We start from the raw sequence: 25,995 nt of genomic DNA on the forward strand, positions 1-25,995 counted from the left end.
TTTTTCTTCTCTTGCCAGTGCCTTGGATGTTTGCAGCCAGGAAAGGCACTGCCAAATCCCATGTCATAGTGCTCTCGCTTTTACCCCATTTCCTTCTCTGACTGTAGCTGTAGATATTATATTTAGTAAGTAGAAAGTTTGGAATTAGGGAACTGAAAGTTTTCTAAATTTGTTCCTTTTCAAGATTGTTTTGGTTATTCAAAGTTCAGTCGGCGTCTGTGTTGATTTTAGGATGGTGTTTTCTGTTTAAAACAGGCATCGGGATTTTTACTATATTACATCGACTCTGTAGATTATTAGGAGCAATACTGATACCTTGATATCATACCCATGGGATGTGTTTCTATTTATTTATATTTTATTTTTTTTAAAGGATTTATTTATGTAATCTATCAGTGCTCTCTCTGCATGTATGATTTTATTCCAGAAGAGGACATGAGATCCCACTATCAATGGTTGTGAGCCACCCAGTGATTGCTGGGAATTGAACTCAGGAACTTTGGAAAAAGAGCAGCCAGTGCTCTTAACTGCTGAGTCATCTCTCCAGGCCCTATTTACATTTTCTTTAACGTTGTTCAGCAATATTTTGTAGTTTTTGTCATGCAAGTCTGTAAGGAGTAAGGTTTTTCCGCCCGCCACTGGTCTTGTCCTGCTGCTGTGCCAGCCCCAAATAACACACAGAGACTCTGTATTTGATATAATGCTGTTGGCCTGTTACTAGTTTCTTATCGGCTAGTTCTGTCTTAATTATTAACCATTTCTATGTATTTCCACGTGGTCTTATCTTACCAGGGAATACGGCAGGCGTCTCGTCTCCCCAGTCTCTCCATCTTGACTCCTCCTCACTACTTCCTCTTTCCTCCTTGTCTCCTAGTCCCACCTCTCTTGCTTTCCTATTGGCTGAAGTGCTTTATTCATTAACCAGTATGAGAAACATATATACATAATGGCATCTCCCATCATCTCCTCTTATCTCCTTGTTTAAGATAACTCTTAGGTATTACACTGCTTACAAATTATTACTATGGGGACTGGAGAGATGACTTCCTGTTTAAAAGTTCATGCAGTTCTTGCAGGGAACTGGAGTTTGTTCCTACATCCATATGGGGTGTTTCACAACCTCCGTAACTCCAGCTCCAGGGGATCTGACAACCTCTTCTGGATTCTGCAGCCAATAGCACGCATGCACACGCACACACACACACACACACACACACACACATACACATACACATAATTTAATTTTTCTTAAAAATTGATACATTTCATTCTTTTTGATGTTGTTATAAGTGGAGTTGTTTTATAATTTTTTTAGGTCATTCATTATTAATGTATCGAAACGCTGTCATTTTGACTTCTTATTCTACTTTACAAAACTTACTCGTTCTAAGGGTTTTTATGAACTATTCAGAACTCCCTACGTACAAAATCATATGTACAAATGAAAATAATCTTACTTTTTCTTTTCTAGTTCTGATTGTCTATTTCTTTTTCTTGTCCAGTTACTTTAGACAGACTGTACTAATATATTAACTACTAAAGGCAAAAGTAGACATCCGTATTAGGTTGTTTTATAACTGACAAAATGCCTGCGAGAAGCAAGTTAAAGGTGGGTAGATTTATTTGGTTTGTCGTTGTAAGGAATTTCAAGTCTACTGTGACAAAAATGTTCCTGTGGCTGCAGTGGGTCAGTCTATAGAAGGATCTTGCTGTTGTGGCTTCTTACGTCATCCTGACTAGGAAGATGATGCAGGGCCAAAGCAGGATATAACCCCTCCCTCATGCCCACTCCCATTGACCTACCTCCACTAGCCATGTGTCCCAACCCCAAAGGTGCCACAGCCTCCCAAACAGCAAATGTTTAAACAAGAGCCAATGATGGACATCCTTGTTCAGTCTGCAGCAGCATCCTTGTCTTGTCCCAGGTCCTCAAGAGAACCTTCCATTCTTTCACCACTCACTATTCGCTGTGGGTTTCTCAGATATGGCTTTTACTCAATTCATAGTTTCTTACATGTTTTCATCAAAAAAAAAATTAGCTGAATTTTTCAAAAACTTTCTCTTTGGGGCTTGAGATAGTCGTGTGAGGTTCCCTGCTTCGTTTACTTAGTACTGTGTATCACCTTGATCATATTTTGTGTTTTGAACTATCCTTGCAATCCAGCGATAAATTCCACTGACCATCAATCCATCCACTCTTACCCTGCATGCCTTTACTCAAAGGACTCTCTTGCAGACAGTAAGCAGTTGCATCTTATTTTCTTGTATTCACTGAGTTGATGACTTTTGTAGATGCATTTGAGTCACTGATATGTAAAGCCAAATTTCGTATAGGTAGGTTAATACACTCCAAGTTTCTCACTGCTTTCTGCCCTTGCCGTATTTTAACTTTCTATTCTTTCTCTGCCTTTTGCAGAGAAAAAAAAAGAGATTTTTATGATTCCAGTACCTTCCATCTTTAGAGTGTCGGGTGTACTTCTCTGTCTTTGGTAGTTGCCCCAAATTTTGTAAAGTACATTTACAACTAGCCCAAGCCCTCTCCCAAGTAGCATTACAACTCTCACAAAGCAAGCACATTCTTGCAACAATTTTCCCTGCCATCTTGCACCTGTGATGTCATTGATTTGTCTTATAAATAAGTGTGTGATTTTCACTATTATTTCAAACAAGCAGTTATTTGTTAAATCAATTCAGAATAAGAAAAACATAATTTTGCCTTCATTTAATTTTTAGTGTTTTTCGTTCTCTGTGTTGGTCCCCATTTCTGACCTGCATCATTTTCCTTCTCTCGAAATGTCTTTTTACATTTCCTGACGTGCAGGTCCACTGCAAATAAATTCCTTCCATTTCTGTTGTTATTTCTCTTCAGATTTGAAGGATAATTTCTCCAGGTAAAGAGTTCGAGGTGGTGTTTATTTCCCACTGCACTTCAAATATTTCACTCTACTCTTTTCCTAACAAGGCTGTCTCTCAGAGAAGTCAGATATCATTCCTGTCTTTGCTCATCTGTAGGGAAAGTGTGTCTTTCCTGTCTTCCGACAGGATTCTTTTTAGTCTTTCACTTTCTGTTATTTGAAAATGGTATTCTTAGAAGTGACTGGAGCAGTTACCCTGTGTGGTGTTTTCCAAGCATCCTAACCCTGCAGTTTAGTGTTTGACATTGATTTGGGAAACACTTTCAGCAATTACTGTTTCCATTGTTTCTTCTTTTCACAACTCTCTTCTGCTGTTTCCATTTTGTTTTTATTTGAAACAGCCTGCAGTTCTCAGACATTGATACTGTGCCCTGTTGCTTTCTCCTCCCTGTGCCTACCCACCCACCCTCTCCAGTTTTTGTTTTTGGATCCTCAAGCTCATGGCCCACCTGCTAGGATCCTCCCATTGGCATTCTTCGTTTTCATTACAGTGCTTTGCTCTCTAGCTTTTATTATTTTATTTTATTTTTTTTATTTTGTTGTCTCTTTCTCTTAGGAGTTCCTGGTCTTCTAAATTGCCCACTTCACCACAAGAGCCCTTAGCGTATTGACAGTTTTGAATTCCTAGTGGGACAGTTGCAACATACTTAAGATCTCTGTGTCTGACACTGATACCTGTCTGTATTTTTTTTTTTTTTTTTGGCTAATGTCTGTGTATGAGAGAGAGAAAGAGAGAGAGAGAGAGAGAGAGAGAGAGACCTGGATAAAGGAACTGGTGCATATTATGCACACACACTATCATTAGAATCAGTCTTTTTTCTTCTGTTTTGCGGTGTGTGTGCATACGCCTTGCACATATATTCATAAACATGTGGAGACCTGAGGCTGATGTTCAGAGTCCTTCTCAAGCACTTAACGTACGCGAGGAGGCAGATTCCTTTAGTTGCATCTGGAGCTCCCTAGCTCTGGCTACCCAGCTTATTCCAGGGGTCCTCATCTCTGTCTTCTAAGTGCTAGAATTACAGCTGCCCTGCTGTTCCCACCCAGCTTTTACATGGGTGCTGGGGAATGGCTGAGTCTGGATCTCCTTTCCCTCGGGTTCATTAGGGCCTGATCAAGCGCTAGCAGGTTAGACTTTTGTCATCTAATTCCAGGTGAGACAGGCCTTGTGAAGAAGAAAAGTCTTTGACATGTTTTAAAATCGGTCCTGTTCCTGAATACACATGGGGATCCCTCCACTCCGGTATTCACTGTAAGAACCTGGAAGGATTGTGGGAATGAAATCCAGAAATGCGGGAACCTGAAAAATGGTACTCCCTAGAGATTTTGTCCCTCAGGCTTACCTACAGTGAGTCTCCAGCAACTTCTCAGTTGCAATTTGGGTTTTCCTACTGTATCCCGTGATGGTTTCTGCTCCCAGGTCTCTACTTCTGCAGATTTTCCTCATAGAGAGAACAAAATACCCAAGAGAAGCAACATAATGGAAGACAGCTGTATTTTTCATGGTGGGTGAGGTTCAGCATCTTAGACTCCATCTGCAGCATCAGGAGCTGGTAGTTGGCTTGTTGTGTGTTGGGTCAGGTCAAGAACTTGGAAGCCAAGACCTCAGGCTGAGACTGGGGCCAGCTATAACCTTCTAGCACTGTCCCTATGGTTTTTATGCCTGGTAGCTAGGCCTTATATCCAAAAGATTCCACAGCCTCCCAAAACAGCGCCCCCAACTGGATACCAAGTATTCAAGCACATAAACCTGCATTTCCCATTAAGGATTCCTATATACTGAATTCTTCTGTTCTTCCGTCACTCTAGCCAGTTTTGGGGGGGGAAATGATTGCTCTATGACTTCATACTTACAGGCTCAAGGAAAGTTGATTTTTCAGTTGCTTCTTAGGTGGAGTAATGACTTACTTCCTAGCTTTTCATACAGCAGACCAGAAACTGAAAGCCACAGGATTTTTTTTTGTTTTTGTTTTTGTTTTGTTTTTCTTTTAGTTTCCTCAAATAATGAAAACAATCCAAACTCCCATCAACTGACATCTGGATAAACGAAAGGCGGCATATCTATGTACAGTAATGATAGTTAACAATAAAACAGAACAAGCTACTCAGACATGCTACACATCGATAAACTTCAAACCTGCTGAGCACAAGAAGCCAGGCCCAGAAGAACACCCAGGATGTGATTCTATTTGTATGAAATGTTCAGGGGGAAAAAAAATCTTTGGAGACAAAAAGCAAATTAGTAGTTCCCTGGGGCTGCCGGTGCAAACAGTAAAATAGTTGCAGGGGGTATTGCTGGAAGATGGAGAAGTTCTAAAATTGGATTGTGGTATACTCACATGACTACTTACTCAGAACCACCATATACACAAGACAAGTCAATTTTGTGAAGTGCAAATAATATCTCAAAATGCTCATTACTGAAAAGAATAAAGGCTTATCTATAAACATATGCCTATTAAATAAGCAATGGTTCCCCTTACCCTGGTGGCTTAATCCCAACCCCACTCTCCTTTCTTTCCTGTATTTCCTCAAAATGGCAACACGTGGTAGACACTTCCCATATCCTTGCAGTTTTTGAAAATAGCTGCACATGGTGTCCCACGCCTTTAGCCCCAAGACTGGGGAGGCAGAGGTAGTGGATCTCTGAGTTCGAGGCCAGCCTGGTCTACAGAACGAGTTCCAGGACAGCCAGGAGAAACCCTGTCTCAAAAAAATGTTGTGGCGGGGGAAGGAGAGGGGGAGTTGTAATGTAGTTACATCATTCCCCTTCTTTTTCCTCCCTTCACCCCCTCCCATGTAGTTCCTTTGCTCTTTCTCAAATTCATGGTCTCCTTTTCTTTCTTTCTTTCTTTCTTTCTTTTTTTTTTTTTTTTTTTTTTTTTGGATTTATTTATTTATTATGTTTACAACATTCTGCCTCCATGAATTCCTGCATGCCAGAAGAGGGCAACAAATTTCATTATAGATGGCTGTGAGCCACCATGTGGATGCTGGGAATTGAACTCAAGACCTTTGAAAGAGCAGTCAGTGCTCTTAACCTTTGAGCTATCTCTCCAGCCCCCATGGTCTCCTTTTCTTTCATTGTTGTTTCACACACACACACACACACACACACACACACACACACACACACACACTCCTAAATGCAGAACTACAACCTGCTCAGTCTGTGTAATATATGTATATGTTTTCAGGGATGGCCATTTGATATTGGATAACCAATCTGTGTACCCTCCCTGGGGAAGACTGTTTCTCTGCTCCCAGCATCTTTAGTTGCCTGTGGTTCTTGTCTGTGGTTTGTGGCCTGGTGAGCTTTCTTCTTTCATGATATGTGACAAGGTGGCATCCTTATTCATGTCCTGTTTAGGTAGCCATGTTAGTGAGACTTCTTGGATATAGCTTCTCTGACATTTCTAGGAGGCACAATCTTACAGCAAACCTCCTGGTCTTCTGGCCCTTTCTGGCCCTTCTTCTGCAAGGATCTCTGAGCTTTAGGTGTAGGAGTTATGGTGAGGTTGTATCCATGGGGAGTGAGCTCCACAACTTTGTATTTTGATTGGTTGTGGTTTTATGCAATGGTTGCCATCAGTACTGGCTGGTTTTGTATGTCAACTTGACACAAGCTAGAGTTATCAGAGGAAGGAGCCGCAGTTGAGGCATTTCCTTATCTGGTGATCAATGGGGAGGACCCATCCCTTTGTGGGTGGTGCCACCCCTGGGCTGGTGATCCTGGGTTCTACAAGAAGGTGGACTGAGCAAACCATGGAAAACAGGCCAGTAATTAGCAACCCTCCATGGCCTCTTCATCAGCTCCTGCCTCCAGGTTCCAGCCCTGCTTGAGTTCCTGTTCTGGCTTCCTTCAATGATGGACTATTGAGCTGGAAGTATAAGCCAAATGAACCCTTTCCTTCCCAACTTGCTTTTTGGTCAGGGTGTTTTGTGGAAGGAATAGAAATCCTAACCAAAACACCATGTGTTTCAAAGAGAAGTTTCTCTGATGAGAAGCCATATTGTTAAATTTTTACTGTTCTATGGATATACATGGCTTACCATCCCCTGGTTAGGTATTTCTAGATCTTCTCCATACATGGGCATTAGGAAAAGCAGTGTGTGCCATTTTCCAACCCCTCAACAATGAAGCAGGGGCCCTTGTGTTATGATCTGATCAGATGAGCTAAACCAGCATCTTACTGTTGATTTCAGTTGTTAGGAAAGGTGACACCTCTCTCCATCCATTGATAGCTTGTTTGCATTGTTGTTGATGGTGGAGTACCCATACTTCTCCTTTGCACCTGCTTACACTGGGGTATGTATCTTTTTTGCTGAGTCTGGGTGCTTTTTATAACATTAGCTTTCATGCTATGGTGCAGATGCTACAAGTTAGTCTCTCACCATTCGGTGCTGTTGGTGGTGAATTTGGTGCATAGAAGCCTCATGCTACTTCTTTGGGGTTAGCAGTCTTGGTTCCACATGTTCTGACTTTATTGAAATACTTAGGCCTTTTCTCACCCAATATTATAGACCGTTAGCCCCTCTTTTCTAATTTTGGCAGTTTTATAATGTTTTCTTTCCCCCAGGCATGTATCTTAGTGCTAGAACGCTTGCCTAGCATGTATGAAATCCTGGATTCAATTCTTGTGTCAAAAAAACCTTGAAATCCCAAATAATAGAATAATTGTCAGGACACAATTAATGAATAATTCATCCTTTTGCCGCTGCTGAGAAACATCTTCTCATTCATGTTTTAGATACTTGTCTCTGCTTGAGCCTCTTTCTAAGGCTTTTTAATCTCATTCTCTTGATCTCCTGTGTGTTCAGACGCTATTACAACACGATTTTAATTATTTAGGCTTAATGATATATTTTAAAATCTGATAATGCAAGTCACCTTTCATCATCTCTGTAAAGACATTTTTTTTTCAGTCATTATCTTATGTTTAGCTTTCACATTTTAGAGTCATTTTTCCAAGTAGAAGAGAAGTCTTTTTTGTGGTTGTGATTGGAGTAAAATTAAAACTGAAAAATGATTTTGGAGAAACCTGAGACCTGAAATTTTGCTTTCCAAGAAACATGGCATTGTAGCTATGTGTGTATGTCTCTGTCTCAGTCTCATTGCCTCCCACCAGGGTCTTACCATGTAGCCCTGGCATGTCTGGCATGTCCACCGGCCTCTCCTAAGCAAGAGAGATAACCAAGCCAGAAGTGGTGGCTCATGCCTTGGTTATCTCTGTTGCTTAGGGTGTTTTATTTGTTTTCATAGTAAATTATTGGAATTGCATGTTTGTATTTGGATTATCACTTGCTTTTGGGTTTGTGTTTGGTTGTTTAATATGTGTGCTGATGTTGTTAAGGGGAACTTTTTGCTGTTAAATTTCCTCATGAGTTCTCACTGATATAAAGAGGCATTGTTAATATGTGCTAAGTAGTTATTTAACTCTCCTTGACTGTTCTCCCCTGTCATTATGGTTGGGCATTAATGTTTTTCATTGCACCCACTGATAGTGGTGTGATAGTAGCATTGAGGTTCCAGCCATGACCAGCCAATTCCTGCTTGGACCTGAGGTCTGCTCCATGGAAAGGAGTATATGCCTCATGCTATAAACTTGCTCAAAAACCTATAGCTAGGAATATACAGGCCTTACAGGGAAAAAAAATCTACTACTGATCATTTGATAAATGCTCATGCATTTAAGATACCTTCTAATTTTGTTTTCTGTTTATACCCATAGATTAGGGCAACATTGGTCAGAAAAGCCTCTGTAGGCTATATGCAATGGTCAGGGTAGAGATTAATAATTGGTCAAAGGGCTAAGAGTGACTGTGTGTTGCATAGTCAGCCCCAAACAGGACATGCACATAGCCCTTTGAGGCCCAGGGAGCATTGCAGAAGACAACAGGGTGGGAAGACAGTAAGAGCCAGTGGTTATGGAGGAGAGCCATAAAATGCTGACTTGTGGGTGTGGCGTGCCCACTGCTATCATGAGCATACAGCATCTGTGACCACCTGCACATGACCCATGTATACACAGAAAAAAGAAAAAGTCATGAAAATAGAGGAAGACTATCTGGGAAGGAGTGGGAGGGAGATAAGAGACATAATGGGGAGTGAATACAATCACAATACATTAACATTTATGCTATGTGCAAATAAGGATTTGCACCTTTACAGAAGCCATGCCTCTAAATTCACTTTCTGTCTTGTTTTGCTGGTTAGTGGTGCAGTGTGAATCTTTACCAACACTTTTTTTCCTTTTGATAAGGACACCGCTAGTGTTTCATTAAATATTACTGTGGTATTAAGGCTGGTGTGTGCTAAAGTTGCTTGGAGGAGTTGCCTTTTCTGCTGCTGTCTTATTAAATATTCTTTATGGCGGTAGACATAAAGACTGGATTTCATCAGATGCTTTCCTGATGTTTGAGAGTTGATCATATTTTCATCTCCTTTGAACTGTTGACGTGATGGGATGGTGGTATTTATGGATTCCTTTATATCGAACTGGTCTTGCCTCCCTGAAATAAAACTACGTGGTCATGGTATGTTAGCCTTGTAATAGTCTGGTAGATTCTACTTACCAGAACTCTATTAAAAATTCTCATAGCAGTATTAACTTGGTGATCTTATTTTGGCCTGTCAGATTTTGTTAGCAGCAATTTGCTAGTCGGATAAAATGTATAATTTTTGAACATGGAAATTATCTGGGGTCTTCTTGAGCAGTGGAGTGGGAAGACCTTATCCACATAACCTGCGAGAAGCATCCGTGCCCAGCCTCATCGCTCCCTCCCACACACGGCTCTGTCATCTCTCACAGGAGGAATCTTTGAGTATGCAGACGGCCCCAACGCCCAGGTCATGAACGCCGAGGAGCATGCCTTTCGATTTTCTGCCAACATCATCAACAGGAACAGGACTCTGCTGCCCAACACAACCTTGACTTATGACATTCAGAGGATTCACTTCCATGACAGCTTTGAGGCCACCAAGAAGGGTGAGTGTGCAGATCCTTGCTGCGCTTTTCCAACTTGGGGGATGGGGGGAAGGGGATTGCAACCTTTCCCACTTCTCTGGCGGTCCTGATTCTTTCTCTGTTTAAAGTAGCTTGTGCAATCCCCCAGGAGCAGGGGTGGGGTCTTCAAGGAAGTCTCAGGCTAGCCGGGCATGGTACTGTAGCCTGTAATGCTACCAGTTAGGAAGCCAAAGGGAAATCATGAACTCCTGGCCACTCTGGGCTACATAGCATGTACAAGGTCAGCCTGAACTACACAGTGAGACCCTGGGAGACTAGGAAGGGTAGTTGGCAAGCAGAGGAAAGGTAGACAGGGACTGGGATTGCCTGAGAGTAGGCCAGCCAAGGTCTCCAGGACCTTTGAACCAACATGAACATTTTCAAACAGTTTTCTTTTCTATTAGTTTTCTTTTTAAACATCCAAATATTATAACTATTTATGGTATAGGATGTGCTGTTTGGATACATGTGAGCCTTGAATATTACTCAAATCATAGGACCTCAGACATCTACCACTTCTAGCATTAATAATTCCCTTATGGTAAACATATTGAAAATTCTCTCTTTCAGCTATTTCAAAACCATAGTCACCTTGCTACAGAACTTTTTTATCTTTCATTGGTATCCTACTCAAGCAGCAATAGGTAGCACACGTATAAAACAGATACTGTGTTAGCCCGAGAGCACACCATCTGCCTGCCACAAAAAGACATGAAAATGGTACACTGCTCAGTGCCTGCAGCAGCGTGACCCCAGAGGCTACAGATGAGGCATGGGTCTGACCCTGGTCTCATATTCAATGTGTGTCTGTGCTTTCTTTCTGTTGCTGGCATCACCACTAGAAAATCCTGGCTCACAATAGCAAGTTGTATTAGTTCTGTTCAAATGGTTCCACACCTGAATTCTTAAAAATAAGATAAAAACAGACTATAAGAGAATAAAATACCACTGTCATTGTCAACTGGTACACACACACACACACACACACTCATACACACACACACACACAGTAACTAAGTTCTCAGTTCCTGGACGAGTAGCTAGTTGCCAGTGTGTCACACAGCACACCCAAGTGCACAGTTGTTGTTGCTATATTCTTTAAAGATTTATTTGCTTTTGTTTTATGTGTATAAGTGTTTGCCTGCATGTATGTATGGGCGCCACATGCATGATGCCTGCAGAAGTCAGAATAGGGTTTCAGATCCCTATGGAAATGAAGTTTGATCATGAGCTGCTGTGTGGGTGCTGGAAACTGAACCCGGCTCCTCCTCTAGAGCAACTGATGCTCTTAACCATTGAGCCATCTCTCTAGCCCCATTTTAATGTCTTTTAAAAGACAGCTTGTATACGTAAGTCCATGTATGTGTGCATGCACAGTCAGCCCTCCAGGCCCATGGGCTCTACATCTATGATTTCAACAAACCATGAACCAAAAACACCAGGAGGGAGAAAAAAAGAATTTCTTCTCTACTAAACATATATAGACTTTTCTGTGCCATTTTCCCTAAACAATAAGCACAGCACCTATTTACATAGCATTTGCATTGCATTGTGGGATGAGGCATCTTGAGATGATAGAGCATAAGGCATAGTGTGTGCAAGATATATGCAAATACCAAGTCCCTCAGTGCCAGGGACCCAGCATCTGCGAGTCTGATATCTGCAGGGGGTCCTGGAACCAATTCCCTGCGGATCCTGAGGGAGACTGTGTATCTGAACTATATTTTTACATATATATTTAATTCAAATTCAACTTAAAGGCTTAGATAACTGGAAATAGCTTCCATAGAACCTCCGATTTCCATGTAACCATTTAAAGATCTCAAGCCTAAGGAATCTCATTTCCAAAATGACTAGGTCATCCTTTCCGAAATATGATATCATAACCTATCAAAGCTCATATCACAATTTTTAGTTAAATCACTGGGATTTTTTTTATGTACTTTCTCTTCTCCCTCACATTACTGAAAGGAAGGATCTCTTTTGATATTTGCTCCATTTCTGGGGCACCTGGAGTATAAAGGACTATAGTAACTGCTCAGTGAATGCATCAATTGTTGAATGTATCAATAAATGATGACAGTCTAAGAGTCATTGTCTAGGACCCCTGTGAAATGAATTTAGGGGTTAGCATCATCCAAAGCAGGCTGAGTGAGACTTGCCCACAAGCTAGCCTTGTCTCTCTAAGGAGTTTCTAGTTTCTGAGCCATTTGATTTCCAGGGGGGCAGAGCCAGCAGGATGTGACCTACTCCTGGCTGTTTCCCAAAGCCCCACTGTGGGTTCGCTTTTGAGCTCAGAGCTTCTGTACAGTATGGACACTGGAATCCCTACCACTCTGATCTCAACATGTTGGACAGAGTGCCTCTATTAAGTGCTTAGGACTGTGTCTGACTCTAATAAATAGGACTTTGCTCTGGGTATACCCGGCCCTCCACACACTGGACCATCAACAAAGGGCCTGACTCCCACAAGGGCTTCCCCTGCTGCCCTCTTCTCCTGTGTGTGCCTAAGGTCAGAGGCGCTATGAGGTTGAGCTGCTAATGTCTGACACTCATGAGCCTCATGGCACCTTAACGTAATCCTGAACCCCGCCTCACTGAACTAGTCTTGATTGTTCCCAGCATACCCTGCAACCAGCACCAGGAAGCAAACGATCCATGGCCCTGCCACACTGACACATATGATTACATTGGATCAGGCCTAGCCATAGAATTTCAGGATTCAGCAAATGCCTGGAGTCAGATCAGAGGCCCTCATGGGTTCAGCCAGCCCAAAGGCTATGCTGTCTGGCTAGTGATGTTCTGTGATCCAATATAAGCACCTTCCCCAGCCTGGTGGCAGCACAACACAGTTTGGGACCCTTCTCAGGGCACTTCCTCCCAGGATCTGCACTCCCTGTGTATTGCTGCCACATTGTCCACAGAGACCAGAGGCAGAACCATCCGCTCCCAGAAACCAGCCATAGTCTTTCCTTCCGTATCAGATGACACAGCTACTCCCCTAAAGCCTTAGCTAGTGTGCCCATCCCCAGGCCATCAATAGATCCTGACCAATCTAGCCCCAGTTTGACCTTCCTGCTACATCTGGACACCCAGTCCCTGTTCCCCTTGCTGCTAATCCCTTCGAATATGCACACTCTACCCATACCCAGCCTTGCTGGTGTCAAGCTAACTTCTCCTTATATTCTTCTCCTTATATTCTTCCTAAGATAAGGCCAGGCCACCTCACCTCTACCTTTATAACCCTAGACTTTTCTTTTGCAATCTCACCTCCGTGTGTGTGTGTGTGTGTGTGTGTGTGTTTCTGTGTCTTCACTAGACTACAGTCCCTATTAATGTTTCAATACTGTACTGTGTAACCTAGTGTCCTAGTTTGCTTTATGTTGCTATGATAAAACCCTGACCAAGTCCAGTTTGGAGGAATGCCAAGGCAGGGTGAGACTGGAGGCAGGAACTGAAGCAGAGGCCATGCTCACTGTTCCTCTTTCCTGGCTTGTGCTCAGCCTGCTTTCATACACAACCCAGGACTGCCTGCCAGGGGTGGCACAACCCACAGTAGCCTGGACCCTTTCTGTTGTTGTTGTTGTTGTTGTTGTTGGAGACAGGGTTTCTCACTGTAACAGTCTGGTTGTCTTGGAACTCACTCTGTAGACCAGGCTGACCAGTAAACTCACAGAGATCCGCCTGCCTCTGCGTCCCGAGTGCTGGGATTAAAGGCATGCGCCACCACTGCCTGGCAGAGTGGACCCTCTCACATCACCAATCAAGACAATAGGCCACAGACATCTCACAGGTCTGTCTGATGGGAACAATTCCTTAGATGCAGTTGCCTCCCCCCCCAGGTCTGTGTCCAGTTGGCAATACTAACCAGCGCACCTGTACCATGGACCTGTACCAGGGTGCACAAACTCACTACTGAGGGTTTGATCTGATAGACAAATGAGGGATAGAATTAACAAATTTCTGGTATGTCGAAGTTACTTTAAATTTCTCCTGATAATCCCAGAGGGAGATGAAGCGTCACCCCTCTACAGGTCACATCGGCTATTAGGAAATCGGGTCATAGGTCCAACAGTTACAGTAGCCAGAGAATGGTAATGAATCACACAAGTGTTGGCACAAGCAGGAGGCTTTCCCAGAGTAAGAGACATTTTAACAGTGTTCTGAAGCACCATAGGAAATAATGACAAGGGCAACATGGGAAGCAGGCTGGATCGCCAGAAGGACAGGAATGCACGTGGGTAATCCTGTCTAGCCAGTTCAACACAGCATCCCTAGCACCCACATCAAGCCAGAGAGTAGGCTAACCCTTCTGGGCCTCTGGGAGCCCCTGTGACCATGCTATCTACTTGTGGCTGCCATCACTTCGTGCTGCCGGCATGCACTGCTTTGACCTGACCGCAGAGGTCATGCAGTCGGAATCATTCAGCATCTCCTTTATGAACTTTGTTTATTGGCCCCACAACCCATCCCTGAGAGCCTCCCGGAGTGTTGATTCCAACTTCCCAGCCCTGCACTCATGGGTCATCATGACGGTGGCCCTTTGAAAAACACCATCTCACCCTCTACGAGCCCTTGAGTCGCTCCCACTCAGGAGTTACTGATGCAGTGTTTCTGTGAACGGCTGTGTGCTTGCTTCAGGGGCACAGGGTTTGTTTTTAGGAGTTGAAGCATGGGGTCATGGTGGTCGGCTCAACAGTTTCATAGGTGGTTGCTCAAATTTGCACTCCCACAGCATCGCACAAGGCTAGTGGGTGTTCTACGTCTGTGCTGACATGCAGGGAGGTCAATTAGACTTTTTCAGATTTTTTTTTTAAAGATTTTAAGCCGTAAGTGGTTGTCTTATTGTGGTTTTCTTTTATATTTATCAGATGATTAGACAATGGAAGTCCCTTTTAATGAGGAAGGCCTCGTAGGGCTCAGTGCAGGAGGAAGGACTAATTCAGCCAGAGCTGGTCGGTCGGGTAGGTGGTGTCAGGTTTTGTGCTTCTGTGTCCCCTGGCCCCAGAAGACCTAACATGCTCTACTCTGCTAATTTGACTATCAAATAGGCCATCTGAATATTCATTTTCTCCTTTTTGGAGAGCTTCTTTTTTAACCTTTCAATGACCTTTTTAAAACTGAGTTGCTTGTCATTCCCTTGTTGATTTAAAGGAGTTCTTCTCATTCATTCATTCATATATATATATATATATACATATATATATATACATACATATATATACACACACATATATACATATATATGTATATATAGATATGTATATATATATAAAGATTCACTTTGGGTGTGTGTATGAATACATACATTACTATGTGTATTATGTCCTACACGTGGGATTGTCTTTCATACTCTCTTAGTAGTCATATGCCATGAGAAGCAAAATCTTTAATTGTCAGAAGTCTAATTTATTAGTAATTCTCATTGTGTGTTCTGGTTGAGAAGTCTTTGTCTATCCTGAAGAGAATCTTCTAGGAGTTCTGTGGTTGTGTCTTTCACGTTTGGCTCTCTGATCTATTTCTGTGTGTGGTGATACATGGCTGTTGAGATTTGTTTCTTCTACACAACGCTGGTAGGATGGGTTCAGCTTCATACAGCATTGTTTGCACGTATCTACGTTTCTTAGTTAGGGTTTCTTCTGCTGTGAAGAGACAACATGACCCCAGCAACTCTTACAAAGGGAAACATTTAATTGGGGCTAGCTTACAGTTTCAGAGGTTCAGTCTGTTGTCTTCATGGTGGGACATGGTGGCATGCAAGCAGACATGGTGCTGGGGAAGGAGCTGAGAGTTCCACATCTGGATCCACAGGCAACAGGAAGAGAACTGTGTTCCATACTGGGCTTCCCTTGAGCATAAGAAAACTCAAAGCCCACCCCTACAGTAACACACTTCTCCAACAAGGCCACACCTGCTCCAACAAAGCCACACCTAATAGTGCCATTTCCTATTGGGGCCATTTTCTTTCAAACCACCACACTATGCATCTACTGAACCTTTTGCATAAAAAGATATTTCTATCCAGTCATTTTTCTGTTTACAACCAAAAGCTAGAAACGGATGAAAGGATCATCTAAAGACATCAGACAGGTCGGCACATAATTAAAAAATGAAGTTTTAACCAGCCATAAAGGAATAGACTCAGGTAGGAGTGTGGCCCAGTGGTACAGAGCCTTGGGTTCTATCTCCAACACATGCACACATAGATGTCGACAGGGGGCTTTATATGGCACTGTGTCCCAGGTTTTCAAACCTGGCAGGTAGCCTCTCTCCTCCACAGATGGAAGCCACGCTGTCTGACCCTCCAGGAATTTCTTCTGCTGGGCTGGCTTGCACTGAACACCCCCTCCCTTCCCCAGGAGCTCCACACTCCCCCGGTCTGTACCTCTTTTGATCTTTGATTTTCAGGCTGCATTCCTCAGGAGCTTCGCTAGGACCCTTCCAAGGTGATTCACTTAGGCCCAATTCCGAAGAGTTCCCTGATAATTAATTTTTTTCTAAATAGACGTTAGTACCACCATTCTCCCCCTGTGAGCTTGATCCAACCACCTTAGGTCATGTGGGGCAAGGGACACAGCAACACAAAGCCTGGCACCATCTGCCCCACTAGCTCTGGCTGAATTCATCCTTCCTCCTGCTTGAGGCCCAGGAGGCCTTTCCCTATTAAAAGGGACTTTCACTATTGCCTTTATTTTGAAGTGTTTTGTGGAAAATTAAAAGAAGAATGTCTGCCAAGCAGGATCTGAGCCAGAAGCCCAGAAAGCACTGTGTTTTCTTCCAAGCCTGGCCAGAGCAGGCTGGAATCGACCCAGCACTCCCCAGGCTCCTCTGCCTGCACTTATTCTCTGGGTGGCTCAATTCCTTTTAAGACACAAATTGATTGGGATAATTTCAGCTATAACTACAATTGTCATGGAAGGCAGGGTGTATTCAGGCTGGGGACTCCTACAATGACTGTGAACCATCGAGTTACTGTAAAATGACCAGAAAATGGATTCAAAATTGAAGCCACAAATAATGTAATTACTGCAGTGTATGCACAGGACTGCCAGGACAAGGTTGGCTGCTGCCCTGGAAACATCTGGAAGCAAGGTTGCTATTGTTTTTGCTGCTGCTGCTGTGACAACCTCTGTCCTGGGCCTTGGTAGCAGAGTTCTTCCATCCTAGAAGATTCTTAGAGAATAGAAGAAACATGGAAGGACTAAAGGACATATGTACAGAAGGGACAAAGAGAAAAATAAGTGGAAGTCGGGAATGAGCCCGACTAGGTCTAGACTCTGCACGTTTGGGAAAATGGAGTCTAACGTGGACATTACTGTCATCTGTCACCACCACAAATGTCAGCACCACAATTCTTGTCATCCCTGCCCATGCTATCACCTCCGTCCCTACCTCTGCTGCCATCATCTCCATTGTTGCTATGACAACATCAACATTGCCACCAGCCTTGTCATCACCAACATCATCCCTCCTCTGCCCTCCACACCATCATTTCCCTGATGACAACATCTGTATCAGCAGCACCATCCCACAGATGCAATGGTCCACAGAAGCCCCATTTTTTTTATCTCCTTTTCTCTCTCCACTCACATCTCTTGCCATCCCTGCTGGCTTCATCTCCATGACTGATGCCACAGACATCTTTATCACCCTCATTTTCCTCCACACCAACATCTGCATCTCAACACTGTCTTCAGCACTGCACACCTGGTGCCTGTTCTACCGACTCCTGTCTCAGTCAAATATGATGTTCAGCCCTTGGTCCAAGATAGGAGCATCAAATAAAAGGGAGGCCTTTGTAAGCATGGAAGAGATGCTATCCTTGGTTGGTGTTTCAAGGTCAAACAAAGTGGGGCCCATGAAGCAGATTTCTTTTTTTTTTTGGAGTGGAGCAAGGGTGTTTTTGTGTGTGTGCACTCACATACTTGAGCCTGCATGTGTGTGCAAGAGAAGGGATGGGCTGGGGACTGGTGTATTCATCATGGTAGGAGGGGAAGACAGACTTTGTTTAACCATGTGTCAGCCTTCCCAGTGGTTCAGTATTTAGTCTTGGAGGCCCCTTTTTACAAATCTTTTAAACAAAGTCTCTATGGAGTATAGAGCTTAGGGGGTGTGGGAGGACTGGAGCTCCTGTTAGAGACGTAGCAGTGATGGCATCCCTAATAAGACCTGCAGATGCAGAGACATTCACTAGGCAGAGGATCTTAAACTATCTAGAGTAGAGGAGTTGAACTGAGCACAAGCAAGCATGCATGCATGCATTCATTTCTCGCTGCTGTTGACAGTGGCTGTGATGTGGCCAGCTGTTTGAGGCCACTGCTGTGGTTTCCCCACTGAGGTGGACTGTCACTTTGGAACTGTGAGCCAAAATAAACCCATTCTTTCCTAAGTTGCTTTTAGGATATTTTATCACAGCAACAGAAATGAAGGCAGAACACAGGTCTAAGAGGCATCTTCAACATCTGGATGGTGTCACTGGAGGAGAGGGGAAATGTTCATATCGGGTCTTAGGGAGCAGGCCAGGACTAACAGTAGAAGTTGGAGTCCCCAGTCAGTAGATGTTTGCTTTCCTATTTGTCTGGAACCTGGGATTCCACCTACAAAGACATGAAGGTTGTTTCGCATGCTTATAGGTTTGGTGCGCTCCACAGCTGGGCTTATAATTGTTTCTTCTTACCTCTGTGGTGTCAGATAAAGGAGAGGCTGTGACAGCCCCATTGCTTAGATGAGGAAACTGGAACTTCATGAGTTGTTCTCACCACCCAGCGTACTTCTGGATCTTTTCCCCCATGGGTTTATGGGGTTGTCAAAATCACTGCCCACTCCCAGTGTGCATAACACCTCACTGACCCCTGTGCCCCCTCCACTCTCTTGCAGCCTGTGACCAGTTGGCGCTGGGTGTAGTAGCCATCTTCGGGCCATCACAGGGCTCCTGTACCAATGCAGTCCAATCTATCTGTAATGCCTTGGAGGTACCCCACATCCAACTGCGCTGGAAACACCATCCCCTGGACAACAAAGATACCTTCTACGTGAATCTGTATCCTGACTACGCCTCTCTCAGCCACGCCATCCTCGACTTGGTCCAGTCCCTCAAGTGGCGGTCAGCCACCGTGGTCTATGATGACAGCACAGGTGGGTGGCTAGACCTGCCAAGACTGGGGGCAGGGGAAGGGAACAGAGCCCCAAGATTGGGGTTGTCTGCTTGCCTAGCTGCCTCTGAGGAGAAGGTCACATTTACACTGGACACCAACAACAGCCAGTTACACTGACGCTTGCCCCTAGGATCTCTCTCACGCCCATGCACACCAGCTGCACACATACCTTATTCTACCCCAGCCTGGCTCACACCTGACTCTCCCCTCCTCAGCACGCCTGCATCACCTTCTGTATCAGAGTGCTGGGATCTGTGATTGGCACTTGCCAGGCATTGACCGGTGCTCACACCCACCACCATTCTACGCTCTTACACGTGTGCATACCCTGCCAGCCATCACTGGCCTGAACTCCTACACCTGTACCCTGCTGCCTGCAGGAGGCGTGTCCATATATATTCTCCACGCCCATTCACAGTTTACTCGATGGGTGGCCTGGTGTGCAGTGTGTGTGTGCTGCGTGTAAATCCCTGCTCTTGCACCCACTGACTGGGCTGCCACTCCCTGCCTTCACCTCCTCATGGGGATGCTCCAGAATAAAGAGGGAAGAGTTCGCGCCTCATCGTCCTGTCGCCTGCACGCAGCATCCATCCCCCATTTCTTTGCCAACCCCCAGCCATCTCTGTCATGCCCCCACTGCACTCAAACACCAGCTTCCTTCCTACTTACATGATTGCTGGCCCCAGCCAGGCTCAGGCCTGGCCTTGGGCCTCATCCTCCAGTGAGGAGGAAGGAAAAGCCTGGGCTCTGAGTTTCAGCTGAGGCTGGACGTACCCTCCCTCCCCTGCACCATTCTTTGCTCATGCCTTGCCCAACCGGAATCACATCAGCCTTCATTCATCTGCACAGGGCCTGCTTAGCCTTCCAAATCTATCATGGTACTCACCTTCTGGAACCCTCTTAGGATAGTGTGTTACCCTTTATTTCCAAAGTCCTGGGCCCTTGGTGTAGGCCTAGAATGGATAGTCACTAAGGGCTCCAGCAAACATTCTGGGCTTCCCTTTGGACCTTGGCAAAATGTGTGTTATGGGAGAACACGGAGAGGGTCAGGAGAGGAGGCCAGAAAAGAATGATGAGGGCATGGGAGAGACTACCATGGGCCATGAGTCAAGCAGCACCGAGATAGTCTCATTTAATTCCACGTCTTTCAGAGACTCTGTGGGATGGTAAATCAGGAGCAAGGAACAGATTCAGCAAGGTAACAGGCCCCGCCCACTGTCAGCAGCCAGCATCACAGCTCATACTGTTCTGCAGGCCTGTTTGAGCCCAAGGCCACTACTATTAGCCAGCACAGAACTGGTTCCTCTTTCTTTCCAAAGACTTGAATCTCAAGAAAATTCTTTGCCCAGCCTCTTCAGCGACAGTGACCTTGGCAAGTCACTTAACCCATCTGGCCTGGCTCTTCTCATGTGTGTGGAGAGGTGGGGCACCCAGCCTTGACAAGCCCTCCAGCTCTCAGCTACCTGCCATTCCCTGTCAGCTCTTGATTACCTAATAGGGGATGGGAATCGTGGATGAAAGCCCACAGACAAGCTATCAGGGTACTGATATCCATCTCAGAGTTCTGGAGACAGCTACAGAGCTCCATGTTAGTAGCAGTCCTCAAAAGCTGCTCCACCCCCTGAGATCCCAGCATGAAACTCTGTCACCATGGGGCCCTCCATGGCACCCAGTCCCCTCTAGCATCTCTGCTACTTGGTGGTCTTCCTTTTCCAAATCAGTGGTTCTCAACCTTCCTCATGCTGTGACTCTTCAATACGGTTCCTCATGTTGCAGTGACTCCCCCACCCCAGCCATAAAATTATTTTCATTGCTACTTCATAATTATAATGTGTTACTCTTATGAATTGTAATGTAAACATCTGATATTTGGGATAGCTGATATTGACCCCTGTGGGAGTCACAACCCACATGTGGAGAAATGAAAAAAAAAAAAAATGTGCTTCCCAATCGTAGGCTCTCTGTGTCTCTAAGACTCAGCACAAGGCTTGGTACAGTGTGGCCATTCTTAAAGCATTGGTTGAACTGACTTGGGGTGAGTTGAAAATCATGTTGAATTAAACTCTAAGTCTTGCAGGAAATGCCATAGGCTGTAGAAGTGAAGATACCACTACCCTTTTTTTTCTGAGGAGTTAATCCTATTCTAGGAGGGCAGGTGCCTGGCTATAGGACACTGGTAACTCTAGACCATCAGAGCTGAGAATCAAGTGGAAAGGACAGGTACCTGGGTGGGAGAGAACTCGGCGGCCTTGGATGGTGTGTGCTGACATGTCAGAAGAACAGAGAGATTTGCCCTGACCCTTAAGATGGGGGACAAAAGGACAGAAGAGGGCATGTTGTGAGCATAGCAGGCAGAAGGAACAATGTGAGCAGAGGAGAGAGGGTGGAGCAGTGTTGTGGAGATGCCAGCCTGGCTGGGAAGAGGATTGAGTATGGAGTGTGAGCAGGGAAAGCGAGACAGACGGGATTCGCCTGGCTGTGCAGGTCTGACATCCAGCCTCAGGCTTCAGACTTTATGTTGTGTGTAACGGAGCACCACTGAGTGCTCTCGAGCGTAGCCGTGGAATAATGAAAGCCGAGTTTCAGTAGACGCCCCTGAGAGCCAAGTGTGAGATCACTGGAAGGAAAGCAAACAGCTGGGGGGGACTGGATGGTTCCCCACAAGAACAAAGGAAGCCAGACTTCACCTCAAGGTTTGCCTGAAAGAGAGCTTGGGAACAGAAGAAACAGATATGGGCAGGATGGCTGTAGTGTCACAGGTAAGTGGGCATAGTGGATACTAGCTTGAAGCATTGTCCAGGAGTGCAGAGCCTCTGCTGGGGAGTGGGGGACAAGGCTTTGCAAGGAGATTCGCCAGGATGACAGGCACCATGCTAGTGGCACTGCTCAGAGATGATACGTAAGCCTGCAGCTTCCTGTCTTTGAGCCCTAGGTCTACTCACAAATCTACGATGCTTGGTCCTAGGCTCTGATGGCCTAGAATTGCCTGTGACCTCCATATAATACCATTTCCTCTACTCCCTTTTTTTTTTTTTTTTTTTTTTTTTTTTTTTTGTACAAGATGCTAGAAATCAAACCCAAGGTCTTGTGTATACTAGGCCAGCATTTTACTGCTGAGATACACTGCCAGCACCCTAACTCTCCTACAATCTGATTAGCCATTCAAACAAATATGGGATAACCATGCCTTCATTTCTTCACCTTCCCAGTGCCTAATGTGCTCTTGGTTGAAATATTTCATTAGCGTTTAATTCATTTTGATTTTCAATTTGTCTCAGTTTAGTTCGGTTTAAAAGGCACTTACAGTGGAGGCAGTGATAAATGGGGTTTGTTCAAGAAAACAATGGGTTCTAAGATTCAGATGTGCATTGAACAGTAATATAGCATTGGAAATAAGAAGTGGGGGCCAGGCAGTGGTGGCGCACGCCTTTAATCCCAGCACTCGGGAAGCAGAGGCAGGCAGATCTTTGTGAGTTCAAGGCCAGCCTGGCCAACAAGAGCTAGTTAGTTCCAAGATAGCTTCCAAAGCCACAGAGAAACTTGTCTCGAAAAACGAAAAGCAAAACAAAACAACAACAAAAAGAAAGGAAGGAAGGAAGGAAGGAAGGAAGGAAGGAAGGAAGGAAGGAAAAGAAGAAGTGGGAAACAAGCCATACTCTTCCAACCAAGCCATTTCACCAGGCTGGACCATCTCCGGGTGGGAAACACAGTGTCTTTAGCAGGCTCTGGCTAAGTGTGGCAGGACTATGTCCAGTAGCATGTTTTAGCTGATGGGACAGCCCATTTCAAATAAACTCAAGCAGTGGCCACTTAGTTTTCTTGTGGATAGAGGGTACGGGCCTGACCTTTCGAGGGATCATTTAACAGCTCAACAAGGTCAGGGTGCTGTGTGGGTATAGTTACCCCCCTCTTGACCCTTCTTTTCCTGGGCACAGTAGTGTTGCTGCAGCTCCTGACTGCACTAGGCACCAACACCTCAATCGGGAAGGAGACAAAGAAATTTGTCCTAATGTGACTCACACCCCTTATCAACAAGGAAGATCTGTCTTTGAACCTTCTGGAAAACAGTCTGCTACGGTTCATGGAGCCCGTGCCTACTACTCCGAGGGCACTGTCAAATGGGAGTAAGGTTGACACTGACTGGCTCCTAATACGGTCATGAGGACTGGCACATTGCCACTCTTGGCATGCCAGCCAAGGATGCATCTGTTAGCTCTTTGTATAATAAGCTGTGTAACAATCCACCCCCTAAAATCTAGTGGCCTAAAACAGCAAACATTGCTTTGGCTCCTGTGTCCACCAGGTCAGCAGCTTACTGGGCCTAGCCAGCTGCTTCTTTGGTTTCAGCTGGCTTACTTGCCTGCCTGCTGGTAGCTCTAGGCTGCCCTTGGCGCTCTTCCTTGTGTTTCTGTCCTCCAGCAGGCTAACTCAGGCGTTGCTGCCCTAACTATGGCCAAGGAGCAAGAGAATCAGCCAGTGTGAAGTTCCATCATGTTTGTTAATATCCCACTGAACAAACCAAATGACAATGTTGAGCCCAGTGGGTGGGCACTGTCCAGCTCTGTGCAAAGGGTATGAGTCTAGGGAGGGGTGGGGAGTTTGGCTCATCCTTTTCACAGTAGTAGCCTCAAGGAGAGTGGCTGTGGAGGAGGTGACCTTTGAGCTGTGCCATGTTTCCACCTTCCTAATCCAATCTGTGCACAAACCCCTGCCAGGGCTGAAAGGGAAAGGTTTAGGGAGGAGAAAGCCTTAGGGTGGAGAAAAGGGCCTCTGCCTAGAATGCAAAATACTGCTTCTTAAAACCTGACCCTGTTTGTGGCATGCTCAGAATTAAGGGAGGTCCTTTAACCTCTGTGGCCCTCCGATCCCTTATCTGTTCCACCTGCATGAAGGTCCCTGTTCTGCATGCCTTCCAGGATCCAGAGATGGCTAAATGGGGCTACGAGCACAGAAGTGCTTCATAAGTGAAAAACACCGTTCCAACATCCATGATTCAGTGCGCATATTCTGGGAGGGATTGATTAAGGAGACAGGCAAAGGAAAGCTCGGTTTCAGGCAAACACAGACAGCCCAGCCCGGTCCTCTGGAGGTGGGCCAGAAGGATCCTCAGTCTCCTCAGGGACTACACTGATGGGAAAGAAGTCTGACATTTGCTGCTGGAGAATGTGGGTCATTATGCATTACACAGGGTGATGTGCTTGGCTGACAAGACAGCCCTGGTGGCTTCCATTCAACATCCAGCTTGTCCCTGTCCTCATGATCTGGGTCTCCAGAGCCCACAGGTCTGATAATGCTGGACAGGAGTCAGAAAAATGAGTGGGCAAGAGTGAAGTGAGCGTGAAGGCCCCCAGGTAACAGATGCGAGAGGCCAGAACTGCTGGAGAAATTGGGGTTCTGGGTGTGGCAGGGGTAGCTTGTGATTCCTACTTTTCTGCTGTTCCCCTCCCCTCTCTTATCTGCTCTAGTGTCAGCAGTTCAGAGGCCTTTTGGAAGCAGGATTCTTCCACCTGTGTATCCAGAACCCACGAAAATTTTGGTGCTCTTTGGGAGGTCTGGTTATAGCCTCCCTGGTGCAAGAGGCCGGTGGAAACAAAGCCCCCAGGAATGAGAGAACTAGATAGACTTATGCTGGGTGCTAGGGATTGCTTTGGAAACTGGGATTCCATTGGAAGGGTTCTAGATTTGAATGACCAAGGAGGGAGATGCTTCCCAGATAGAAAACCCTGTAATGGATGACTGTGACATTTTTTTTTTTCAGTGCACGTTAGCTTAAGAAACACAGGTATGTGTACGTGTGTGTAGTTCTTTAGAATCAACATTTTGTTGTTGTTTGTTTGTTTTGAGACAGTTCTGGCTGTCTTAGAACTTGTTCTGTAAACCAGGCTAGCCTCAAACTCACAGACCTCCCTGTCTCTGCCTCCTGAGTGCTAGGATTAAAGGTGTGCACCAACACTTTCCAGGCTCTTGTGTGTGTGGTTCTTATTGGTAGTCTCTACTAACACATTTGAAGACAGCATCAGTTTACAGTATTGTTTGATCCAGAGGTTCAAATGGGTCCATTAGTACGTGTTTCCTCCCCCTTCCATCTTCTCTGACATGCACCCTAATGGGTCATATCTCTGGTTATATTCAGTGACCCCAGACTTATATCCTCCTTGCTTGCATAAAAAGAATTGTTTCTTACCTGCCATTATTCATCACAGATCCCCTGTTTCTATTCCCAGTGAATGTGCTGATTGGTTTGGTTGGGGCCATGCACTTTGTCCCTTTAGCTGAGAAGGATCCTTCCTGAGTATATAAACGTGGGAAGGAGGTGCTTGGGATAAGTGGGTGGGAGATGGAACATGGGTGTGTGGACCATGGTCTATGGAACATGCGTGTGCGAATAGTGTACGGCTGCTGAGCTTGAGCTGAGGGCTCCATGCAGGGAGGGAGAGAGCACTTGCTGGCACAACCCTTCTGCAATGGGCCTGCGTAGGGGCAACGGAAAGCAGTAAGCAGCCTCCCTCCCAGAATCCACAGAGGAGTGAGCAAGAATGGAGCTTGAAATAGGGAAGGAAATGAACTTAATTAGACCTAAGCAAGCCATTTGTCTCCAGGAAGTGACATTCTGTTTTCCCTGGAAGTCCCCAGATTAAGTGGTTTTACAAAATGCCAAGGTGGAGGATAGATTTTTCTGTGTGGGGAGAAGAAAACAGTAAGTCAATTCAATTACAGAAACGTTGTTTGAGTGCTCCCTAAGTGTCAAGGCCCTGGGCCAGGTGCTGTGGGGCGCTAGTCATGGCAGAGTGAGAGGGGATGGGGGCAGGCAGAGCAGGCCAAGGGAAGAGCCCTCTGAGCTGGCATGGGTATTGGGGGATGCTAGAGGGTAGGGAATCCTTTCTGAACAGAGAAAACAAGGAATACTTCATGGAGGTA

The 25,995-nt window shown here is 45.1% G+C and overlaps 1 protein-coding gene across 1 annotated transcript in view; it reads left to right on the forward strand.

Annotated features, from left to right (window-relative positions):
- The window catches only part of Grik3 (glutamate ionotropic receptor kainate type subunit 3), a 210,921-nt gene that overhangs the window by 121,066 nt on the left and 63,860 nt on the right, over positions 1-25,995 (forward strand). Inside the window, exons 2-3 of the mRNA XM_051188767.1 lie at positions 9,728-9,904; positions 18,800-19,057. Coding sequence (XP_051044724.1) covers positions 9,728-9,904; positions 18,800-19,057 — 435 coding nt within the window. The remainder of the gene's footprint in view (positions 1-9,727; positions 9,905-18,799; positions 19,058-25,995) is intronic.

This window comes from Phodopus roborovskii, unplaced genomic scaffold (assembly GCF_943737965.1).
Source record: "Phodopus roborovskii unplaced genomic scaffold, PHOROB, whole genome shotgun sequence".
In the NCBI taxonomy this organism is placed as follows: domain Eukaryota; kingdom Metazoa; phylum Chordata; class Mammalia; order Rodentia; family Cricetidae; genus Phodopus; species Phodopus roborovskii.